This window comes from Orycteropus afer, unplaced genomic scaffold (assembly GCF_000298275.1).
Source record: "Orycteropus afer afer isolate SDZICR_OR568_19922 unplaced genomic scaffold, OryAfe1.0 scaffold00020, whole genome shotgun sequence".
NCBI lineage: Eukaryota > Metazoa > Chordata > Mammalia > Tubulidentata > Orycteropodidae > Orycteropus > Orycteropus afer.
The window spans coordinates 13540653-13552645 of NW_006921607.1; the positions used below are offsets into that span (position 1 = coordinate 13540653).

Genomic DNA, 11993 nt, shown 5'->3' on the forward strand with positions numbered 1-11993 from the left:
ATGTAGCAGCTGGTGGGTTTGAACTACTGACCTCTGGTTAGCAGCCAGGTGCCTTATCCACTATGCCACCAGAGCTCCTGGTCAGATACCAAAGCAAACCAAACTCACTGGCATCGAGTCGGATCCGACTCATAGTGACCCCTCCTTAGGTTTCCAAGGCGGTATCACTATGGAAGTAGATTGCCCAACCTTCCTTCTGAGGAGTGGCTGGTGGCTTTGAACTGCCAGCCTTCTGGTTAGCAGCCAAATGCCTTAGGCAATGTTTGACTTCAAAAATGAGTCAGAAAGCAAAACCATGTAAAAAATTTCCTCTATATTCTTTACTATTTCTAAGAGTACACGATAGGAAATTTAAATGAGATACCTGATTTTCACCTTTTTTAAGTACGTCAGAGTAAATTTAGTTCAATATCCTAAACTTTTTATATTTACAGTCTTTATATGAATTGATACTAATACAAATTTGATCCTCAGATCCCGCAAAATTATAAAACGGTTTCTAATCATCCAAGAAACATTATATTATGTACTATTGTTTTAAGAATTGGTAATCATGATGTTGGAAGGAAGGTTGGGCAATCTACTTCCATAGAGATATCGCCTCAGAAACCCAAGGAGGGGTCTCTGTGAGTCAGATCTGACTTGATGGCACATAACAACACAACAACAATCATGATGTATTTCTAAACCAGACTATTCTGTTCTTCTTGTTGTTATGTGCCGTTGAGTCAGACCTGACTCATAACGATCCCTCCTTGGGTTTCCAAGGCAGTATCATTATGGAAGTGGATTGTCCAACCTTCCTTCCGAGGAGTGGCTGGTGGGTTTGAACCACCAGATTTCTGGTTAGCAGTCAAGTGCCTTAGGCACTACACTACCAGAGCTTCTACTCAAGCTAAACCTTTAAATTTAAATGTTCAAAGGAGAAAAAGAAAACAATGAAAAAGAGTAAGGCCTTCATTAAAGAAAAGTATCTTTGGCAGGAAAAAAAATTGCAAAAATTAGTTTATAAGCTAATTGCAGCTATTCACTATACTAATCTGATGGGAAGAGGGACAACTGGTTGACTCCAAACTCCTTTCCGTATCTGATCCCTTTGTTTCTGGTCCAGATCACCAGGAGATAAGTAGGACCCAGTGGGTTCAGAGCAGTCGAAAAGATGCTAGAGCTTTACATTCATGAGAAGAGAACAAAATAAACACAGTCCTAGCTAAAAGAACCGAAAATAATACATAATTACATAAAACTTGATTAAGTGTCTTTCATAGAGCTGATCAAACAATGCCTTAAAGATACACATACTCTGTGAGGCTTCTGATTCTAATAAAAAATTCACAGTAAATTCTTCTCTAGCATGAAACATCAGAATCAGACTAAATTCAGGAGGATAACAGCTACAATTTACTCAAGAAATTATTATTTTGACTTAATTACTGATATGGATATTTCAATTTCCTTTTAAGATAAAATATTTTCTAGCTTCTAATTTATATTGAGGGAGCTCTGGTAGTGTAGTGCCTAAGGCACTTGACTGCTAACCAGAAGTCTGGCAGTTCAAACCCACCAGCCACTCCTTGGAAGGAAGATGGGGCAATCTACTTCCGTAGTGATACTGCCTTAGAAACCCAAGGAGGGGTCGCTATGAGTCGGGTCCAACTCGACGGCATATAACAACAACAACAACAATCTATATTGAGTAGGCTATAATTAAACAGAAAGAAAATAATTTAGATTTCTCAAATAAAATTCAGAACTAAGAATTCAGAAATAAAGCCTTATTTTTTAAATTAATCTTACTTATCAAAGGCAGTAATTTGTCATTTTGAAAATTAAAAAGGGGACATGAATGTAGAAAATGTGGCATTTTGGAGTTCTGTATTTTAAAGAGCCCATAGACAAGTACTAGATGTGGTGGGGGATGGAGGAGAAAAGGCAATAGAAGGTGGTGAAAAGGGCAAGTTGCTCCCTCAACATCTCACCCTTCAATCAAAGCAGCTTTGCTTTCATGTTTTATTTGTTTATACTTCTAAGTAATACTTCATTCAAAGAAAGAGTTTTCCTGCAAAAGAAAATTCCCTGAAGGAGAAATGAAGTCTTGATATATGCTAAAATATATGGATGGAGCTGAACACCTTACACTGAGTGAAATAAGCCAATCACTAAAGTACAAATCTTAACAAGACTGCAGAAGAAAAGACAAATGTATAGAGTACCAGAAAATAAAGGTGAAGGGAAAGGGGGTTGATGATGATGGAAATATCACAATGATTGAGGGTAGGACTGCACAGACGATTACTGTAATAGCTGTCAGTAAGCTGTACACTCATAAAAAGTTGAACTGGCAAAAGGTGTGTGATAGATATACTTACAACAACAATAACAACAAAAGTAGCTGCGGCTGATTATGTACATGGGATTTGGTTTCTCTGTCTGGAAGTTTAGGGTCATGCTATCACAGGACATTCTAGTTAATTGGCCTAATAACAATTTTAGTGTCTCTATTCTACCTTCTATTTCAGTGTGTAGTGCCTCAAGTCTTAAAAGCTTGTAATCAGCAATTCAAGGCATTATATGCCTAGAACAACAGAGGAATAAAGACTAGCAGAGGACTGAGTGAAAGAAGTCAATCACAGAAGGACAAATATTGTATTAGTCCATTATTGTAAAAGTCAAGGAAAGGCTTATCTATGGAAGGAAATTTTCTTTGTTGGTTACCAGGGGTGGGAGGGGAGAGGATGGAACACTGTTAGATAGGTAGAGATAAGTATTGATTTGGGTGAAGAGAAGGTCAATGTACAAAATGTGAGTGATCAACATGGTGGCATTGAGGAAGAGGAAGACATAGAGAGGTACATGGGAGGTACAGACAACAAAGATGAACCCTTTTGCACATACAGTACTGTGTTGTCAATGAAGGCAAACATGGGTATACGGGTAGATAGATGGGTGGACAGGCTGAACTATTAGGTTATGTCTATGCAGCAGGGAGTGTACCCAAGACCATGTAAAAGGGTTGGCAGACAATGGTCCTATAAGTGTGTTTGTATGATCTGAATTCCCAGGTGTATAGTAGACCTGACAAGGGAGAAGGTTGTAGTCACTTCTTGGTCACAGCCAGCTACCCAGAGGGACCGAGCAGTTGAACCTATGGCCTTGGGACCATAGTCACAAGGGACATGAAGCTCAACTGACATTAACATACTACACAAAAACATTGTTCCACCTCCTACTTTGGCGAGCCTTAAAAGCTTGCAAGCAGCCATCTAGATGCAATGGGTCTCTCCTCATCCAGAGCAGAGAAGAACGAAGAAAACCAAAGATTCATGGAAAGAATTAGTCCTAGAAACTGGTACACCATGCAATCTGTAGCCTACAAGACTATGACACCAGAAGAACTATATGGTGCCCGTCTACCACTGTCAACCACTCGGAGGGGGATATACATAGGAGATCCTGGATAGAGAGGGAGAACAATGTGGAACAAAACTCAAAATCATTTGGTTTTGCTGCTCTAATATTCACAAAATATGATTTAAACAAATGAATTGTAGTTGAAAGCTTGGTTGTGGTAGGAAATTGTGGGTTGCCTGCTAGTGTTTGGTCTTCCCTTCTATAATAACAAAACCCCTGATATTTAAGCTGGGTACTTGCCTTCCTATAATAAAGGCTTGAAAAGTCTAGATATGTGATGAAGGGTACATAAGCAGCATTGGTATATATAACCTCTGAGAAGGGCTCTTAAGGTAAGGAGGCATACTCTTCTTTCTACTAGCTGGATACAGATACAACATTTGGAATAGAAACAACCTCTTGGACTGAGTAGAGAGTCCTGTGTTGAGAATAGCAAAATAAACCCTAGAAGAAACCTGGGTTCCCAATGATAGTGAAAACCACAAAAGCCCCAGACTACCCAGCCAGACGATCTTGTAAAGCTACTGTTTGTTACCTAAACCTAAGCCAAATCTAAACCTAAGAAATAAATAAGATGACCAGTATGACCAAATTCAGAGAATACTTTTCAGGTATTCTGAAAGTAGCAGGATTCAATACAGAAAATAATCTTCACATTTTATCTTAGTAAGAGATCTCTAATTCAAATATCTAATTCATGTTGAGACTTTCTACAATGGCAAATGACAAAAGAATGGAAAAAATATGACTGATAGGCAAAATTAAAGAAGAGTTATTTAGCCCAGAGAAAATAAAGAGCATAAAAAATAGTATATAGAGAGTAAATAAGAAAGACAAGGAAATTCAGTGAAATTTGCGTTGAAATATTTAGAAAAGATAAAAACAGGAATTTCTTAAAGTTTTAAACCCTAATCATAATGTTGAACAAAGCAGACATTGGCTTCTCCTTCTTTTACAATTCTTAAGAATGGAATAGCCAGTTAATTGATTAACATGTCCACCTGATCAGAGGTTGATGATCAAAATAAAGGACAAATGGAAATTATTTCTGTTAAATGTTTTAGTCTCTATTAATTAATATTAAAATAATTAATTGTTACAATGAGAATTTAACTGGTTGTAGCTCTTTTTTCCATTGTGGCAAATGTATATGTAACAAGCATTTATCCTTTTAATATTTCTTATATGTATAATTTGTGACATTAATTACATCCATTATGTTGTTCTTAACTGGTCATAACTTAAAAGATTAATACACCAGATTTACAATAAAAACGTATCCCCCTCATAATATCCAACCAATATCTCTGATGATTCTTCAGTAATTTAAAGCCCATCCAGGAGATTCAAAATGTACTATTTCACAATGAACTCCACTCTTTAGTTACAGAATACAACAGAGTTCTAGTAAATTCCACAAAGGATGGTCAACCACTTGCTCAAGGTACATAAAAACATAAGCTGGTAGGAAACACGAGTTAAATCAGGAAATGGAGTAAAACAATATGAGCCTGGGTCTAAACACCAGATCATAATGTTCTCTTATGAAGTAAAAAAAAAAATTTTTTTTTTAAAAGAAACCAAAAAGCTCAATCTGCCCTCTGGTCCTCAATCTTTCAGCATTAACTAAATAAGCTCTTTACAAATGGTATAAAAATACATACCTTTCTGTAAAACAGTGCTAAGGACCCAGTTCTCTTTGGTTTGCTTACTCCAGTTGGATGCACCTCTTGTGCTTTAATCAGATGGGTCTGTTTTGGAGAAGCACCAATTAAGGATTGAGCAGTAAGTGATAAAGGAGTCTCCACTTTGGAACTCTGAGCTGCATTCATGGAAACGGGTATCAGCGTGATCCCTCCAGCATCATTTGCAATACCTGAACGTATGATGAAGAGTTCTCAGATTTAGAAACAGGTGCATAGGAAAGCTGTTCATTATATATATTTAACATTAATTTGCTTTAATTTATAAGTTAAATACTGATAAGCTATTATTAATGAGAATCATTTTAGTATATGCCTTATGAAAACCACTCTTTACAATCATCCTAGCTAAGGAATAACAACAACTTCACATACTTGTAATGTAGTTTCCCAAAAGGTATACTTTCTTCACAAACTTGAAGTTTTAACACTACAAATGCAAAGAAAGTGCTTAAAGATATTCTTAAAGATCTTAAGCTAGAACCACAGAGACTATGGCCCCTAGCTGCCCTTCAGGTCTGGAATTGAACCCACACCTGTGATTTCCAGCCAAACAAAGTACAGGCATGTGAGTTAAACATTTACCTCAAGTAGACACATGCCCTGGAGAGAACAATCATGGGAGAAGGAAGGGCTGCTTATGCACAGGGAGACAGCTCAGGGCGCAGAAGAGTATGGAGGGATGGACACTGGGAAGAGGTAACTATGGGGAGGAAGTGGGAGGGGAGCTGTTGCATTATAAATTTTGGTCAATGACATGAGATAAAGTATATATGAACTGCTGTATGAAAAGTGAATTTACTCTGTAAATCTTCACCCAAATCAAAAAAAAATTTAAAAAAAAAAAAAAAAAAAGATCTTAAGCTAAACCTTCTAGACCAGGGGTTGGCAAACTATGGTCTGTGGCCTGTTTTGGCCCACTACTTGTTTACGTACGCTCCACAAGCTAAGAATGGTTTTAATTTCTAAATGGCTACATTTTAAATTATTATATAAATACCTAAATTATTTAAATTATTATATAAATACATAATAGCCTCAATTGTCTCTTAGTCTACAAAATCCAGCCCTCAAAGAAAAAATTTGTTGACCCCTTCCAGACCATCTAGAAAGATTTGCAGCCTTTTAGGATTTATTTCTAGAATAATGTTTGATATACATCTCTCACCGCTAAGGAATCCCAGAAGATAAAACTCCTTTATTACTTCAGCAAAACAAGACGTAAGAGTAAGGGGGCAAAGCTGGATGTATCGCTTATATCTCAGATTTCACAGCAATGGTCAAAGATTTTGAGGGAGAAATTACACAAAGGGAAAATAGAAGCAGTCCCTTTTGAAATTCCTCCGCATTTCTTTCGAGGTCAGTATCGATTTAAACGACATCATTCTAGAGACTGGAAGTTGGTACTGTGTTGATACAGACTAAGAGAAAAACCTAAAGTGAAAACACTACTACTCAGATGAAGGATTCCCAAACAAGACAAATGGTGAGGCCATTTACAAAACTCCCACCTGAGGAGGAATTGCTAGCGCATTATGATGGTTGATTTTATGGGTCAACTTGGCTAGGCTATGCTGCCCAGCAGTTTGGTCAAATACCAGTCTAGATGTTCTACAAAGGTATGTTGCAGAAGTGATTAACTTTTATAATCAGTTGACTTTAAGTAAAGATCATCATGGTGGACCTTATGTAATTAGCTGAAGTCCTTAAGAGCAAAAAACTAAGGTTTCTAGGAGGAATTATGCCTCAATATGGTTAACACAGAAATCTTGCCTGAGTTTCCAGCCTGTTGGCCTGCCCTACAGAATTTGGACCCAAGACTGCAACATCAACTCTTCCTGAATATCCAACCAGTCAGCCTGCCCTATGGCTATCACATTTGCTAGTCCCCACAACCATGTGTGAGCCAATGCCTTAAAATTCTCTCTATCCATCCATTGATCCACTCATGCACTCTTCCACCCATCCAATGGTGGTTTTTCTAGAGAACAATGACTGATATAGGTGGCATGCATACTTGCAAAAATGTACTCAAAATCACCATTGCTTTACATGTCATTATATTTGATTTTTAAAAAACATTTAACGGTTATAAAATGTTTGTTTCTTAAAAAAGGGGAATGGACTCTTACAAACTAAGAGCTATTACTAGAGAGATTGTAGAGCAATGTGATGAAATTGGAATGGAACAATGAACTACTTTAACTCCTTAGTTTCACTAGTGTCAACAAGTAACTACTCTCTTGAGTTTCATCATCTGTAAAATAGGGATGCCACCTGCATTCAGGCAGTTATGTAGATGAAATGAAATCATGGTATCGGCCCAGTCCTGGCTCATAGTAAACGCTCAATAAATGGCAATTGATATGACTATGGCAAAAACCTGGGGCTACAGTTAATAAACGATGTGTTAGTTCAAACCTGGGATACCGATGAATGTAAGCAACAATTTCCTCATGATTACTGGTGATAAAACTCTTTAAAATTCAGTTTCCAGTGGTACTAGGTACTCTACCTAGTCAAATAGCTATAGGTTATAGAACTGGCAAAAACAAAATCACATAAATTATCGACTCTAATCCCTTCATTTTACAGACAAACTGAGACATGGAGTAACTTGACCAAGGTCAAGAAAGTGGGAGAAATAGGAATATAATAAAGCTATCAGGTCAGGTCTTTCTCCACACTATGATGCAGATGAATCAAAGCTATTAATAGTGACTAAAGGGGTCTATGAGTTTAAACAACCAAGAGAAGAGGAGGTCTGGAATATTCCCTTTTGGGAAAAGTTAAAAGAGATATATACCAGTACCTAAAACACTATGTCCTCCTTCCTGTGATTTATCCATTTCAGTTACTCTTTATATACACTTTACTTTATAAGTTATGTATATGACAGATTAGAATTTCTGGGCTAAGTGTGTGTCTTTTCTCAACAATGAAACCTCTTGGTTTATGTACAAGGAAAAATCCATCCAATGTCTTAGGACTGTAAGATCACAAGCTCCCTTCAGTGTTTAATCTTCCAAACACTTTATAGTTACAAAGAAGAGATTAAAGCTGCCTAGCAGAGATTAAAATTGCCCAGCATCTTCTTACAAAGATGCCTCCATGAATCCACAAGGGACCGCATCAAAATTTATTGTGTATACTATCCTCTTGGCAAGTCTCTGGAAACTTGTCTGAGGTGTATATGGACACACACACACACACAAACACACATACATAGACAGATATCTGTGTATGTATACACATGGGAGTATGTTAGAAAAGAGGGGTGGGGAAGGCAACAAAATAGTATTTCTAGATTATAAATTCTTTTTAAATATGTTTCCCTGGAATAAGAATATTCTGAGTTCTTAAAGAGATGTTTTTAATCAAGAAACAAAATTCTTGCTCAATACTCTCATTTGAAAACTCTCAGATAAGAAAATAAAAGAAGTCCTAAAAGAGGGTAGTAAATTTATAAAACGTGAAGATTCAAAAAACAATATAGGCTTAAGAAAAAAAAGTGGGTTAGAATGATTATATGATCTAATCTAGAAGGCATTTAAAAAAAATTTTTTATCCAAATCAGAAAAAAATATAAAATAAATGCATTAAGATGTTACCATGAAATGGGATTGTAACTTTCGGCCCTGTTGTCCCCGTTAGTGTGGCTGTGGCCATTGTTAGAAGACTTTGCCCAGGCGAAATTGATATATTTTCAGTATTAATACTTGAAGAAGGAGCAATTTTCAATTTTGTTCCTTCTGTTACGATTTTGTCCATAAGCATCTCCTTTGGGGGTTCTTCTCCAAAAAGTCTTCTCTTAGCACTCCCTGCTGTAGGAGAACTGTAGCGTTCATGGACAGAAATTGGAGACAGTGGTTGCATAGCTAATCAAGAGAAAAGTAAATTTTAAAAGTTTGATACACATTCCAAAATAATAAATCAGTTCATTCATTCACTCAAAAAATACTTATTGAGTTACTATGTCAAGCAATAAGAATACAGCAGTAAACAACACACATGTGGTCTCTGCTCTTATGAAATATCAAGTCAAGTAGGAGAGAGAGATATGATAAAATGTGAAAATTATGATAGCTCATCTTCTTGGTTCAATATAGCTCGTCTTTCTTGAACATCGATTTTGAACCTCTGCTTATATTAGAAGGAGCAAAATATTAAAAGTAAAGTAGAAAGTGAGAGGTCAAGTGAGGTGACCATTAATTTAACAAGTAGTCTAATTAGCTTCTGCCTCACAATTTGACTTAGTAAACAGCCTAAGAAGAAAGGAGCAAAAGCAAGCATCAGTGATTTGGTTCATATTTTTGTCTCCTTCTGTACCTCCACTCCACAATGTAGCTTAATGCAGGAGCTACGAGAAATCCTCTTCTGTAAGCCTACCAAAAGATGAAGATGAGTAAAAGTGTTAAGACTGTTCTCATCTTTGTCTTCATCTGTGGTTGGCAATAATGCATTGATTTAAAAAGTAAGCATTAAGGATCGTGCCTCCCTTCTAGTGCTATCATTCTGCAAGAGCAGCTCTCCATTTCCTTTCCACAAGGTACATAGGTATTTCTAGCTCCTTTGAACCATATATATGACTTTTCCACAATTCTTCCCCACCTTCCCAACTGTACTGTTTCTTTACCGGTATATCAATAATATGCATTTAAAGTGAAAGCATTTCACTATTTTTATATTCATGAGAAAATCATATACAGTCATGTAATCTATTTTCAAAACATGCTTAAAAGGTATAAAAATTACCTCTGAACATGCTTTGGCAGTTCTTTGTATTGCTACTCAAATCTGAGACAAATGGGGAAATAGTCATAGTTTATTGAAATTTCTCCATAATTCTGGGGATTGTGAAAGCAACTCTGACTTCCCCTGTCTTCAGAAAACAAGTAGAAATCTATACTGTAACTCCCATTAACCCTTTATAGGAGTCTGTCTGAATACATTATACTTAAGAAATCTAAGGCAGCCTTTGACTAGGAATGTTAAAAGTTGACAATTCATGGGAGGACTCAAGGTATAGCATGAAGTTAGCTGTAAACCCCTTGATATTTATCTTTTCCTAGTACACAGAATGGGAAAAGCTATAGTGGATACTCAATTAAAATTTAATGAATATACAAATTAATAAACTGTTTTGCTCTCCTCAGAGTCAAGGATCAATATTACCGTTTTCTAAGAATTTCCCTTTGATTTTCTTGTCAGATTTTTACCAGAAAATAAGTTTTTCCCCTAATTACAAAAATAATATATACGATGAACATTATGCCAGCATTATTCATTAAGAGCCAAAAACAACCCAAATGTCCACAAATTGGCAAATGGACAAACAAAATGTAACATATATATACAAAGAAATGTTATGCAGCCAAAAAAAGAATTAAACACTAATAAATGTTATAACACGGATAAACCTTGAAAACATTATGCTAAGTAAAAGAAGCCAGACACAAAAGGCCCCATATTGTATGATTCCATTCCTATGAAATGTTCAGAATAGGCAAATCCATAGAGATTGAGAGTAGATTAGTGGTTGCTGAGGGTAAGGAGAGAAGGGAAAGGTGACTGACTACTAATGGGTTTCCTTTTGGGAAGCGGAAATGATCTGGTATTGGACAGTGATGACAGTTGCATAGCCTTGTGAATATACTAAAAACTATTGAATTATATACTGTAAAAGAGTGAATTTTATGGTATATTATATAAATTATATCTCAATAAAAAATAAAACAAGCTTGCTGAAAAAACTCAAATAATACTAAGAAAGTAATAAAAACTCAAAATTCACCACTTGGAAAGAATCACATTTTGGTGACTGTCCTTCATTATCTTAGTTCTTACATCTCTAGCCAGGCTGCAAATACACAATACACTTTGTGTGTGTGTGTGTGTGTGTGTAAATATACACACAAAAAAACTATAGTTATAAACACACAGAAGCAGTTCTTGCTGTACACAGTTTCAATATACATGAATTTCAGTTACCAAAGTTTAGTTAAATTAACACCAGTCCCCCAACAAAACAGTTCAAATTTCAGTAACCATATTAACTGTGAGTAATGCATAAACTACAAACATCCCTGCTGGCTCATTAGTCCACAGATTACTAGTAAATAACAGGTGTGCATGATTGTGACCTATCATGTCACTTTTTTCAAAGTCTCTTGGCGACTGGTCACAGCACGTTTGCTATTCAGTTCATGCAGACAGCGGAGCTTGTAAGTTGTATAACCTCTTTGTCTCCCAGTGATGAACCCACATGACATTTTATAAAAATGAACAACTGAAAGAGGGAGCTGGCCAAAAAAGATGGAAGTGTGAAAGAGAAACTAAAAGTGACAATACTGTAAGTGAAACTCAAATTGAGTATCAAACAAGTTACAGAAGAACTAGCTGTCCCTGGGAATGCTGACACTGCTACTGTTCAAAGGACTCTAAATACACAGCCAAAGGAACTTTATAAATGAGGAAAATTATTGGGACAAAAAGGAGGAAGATGTCCCAGAGAAAGTAATGATAGCAAAAAACATCACATTAAAGAAACTCTCAGAGCTATTTCAAGGCATTGAAAGTGCAAAGTATAAAATGTCAGAAAGTGATCCAAACTTAGAAACATGACAATGTGCCAAGACACAGAAAGAGCAATAACAAGGGGGGACAAGCCCTGTTGAAACTATTCTTAAGTTTTTATTTTAAGAAATAAGCCCCTTTAATTCAATGTTTGTAACATATAAAATTTTAATGTACTTAATACTAGGTTTCCTGTTGTTGTTGTTGTTATTTGCCATCGAGTCGGCCCCAACTCATAGCGACCCCTCCTTGGGTTTCCGAGGCAGTATCACTACGGAAGTAGGAATGCCCAACCTTCCTTCC

The 11993-nt window shown here is 36.3% G+C and overlaps 1 protein-coding gene across 1 annotated transcript in view; it reads right to left on the minus strand.

The window, feature by feature from the left end:
• Nucleotides 1-11993, minus strand: part of RBL1 (RB transcriptional corepressor like 1) — a 59199-nt gene that overhangs the window by 19834 nt on the left and 27372 nt on the right. Inside the window, exons 15-16 of the mRNA XM_007934642.1 lie at nt 8726-8992; nt 5076-5287 (exon numbers count right to left, since the gene is read on the minus strand). Of these exons, the coding sequence (XP_007932833.1) occupies nt 5076-5287; nt 8726-8992 (479 nt within the window). The remainder of the gene's footprint in view (nt 1-5075; nt 5288-8725; nt 8993-11993) is intronic.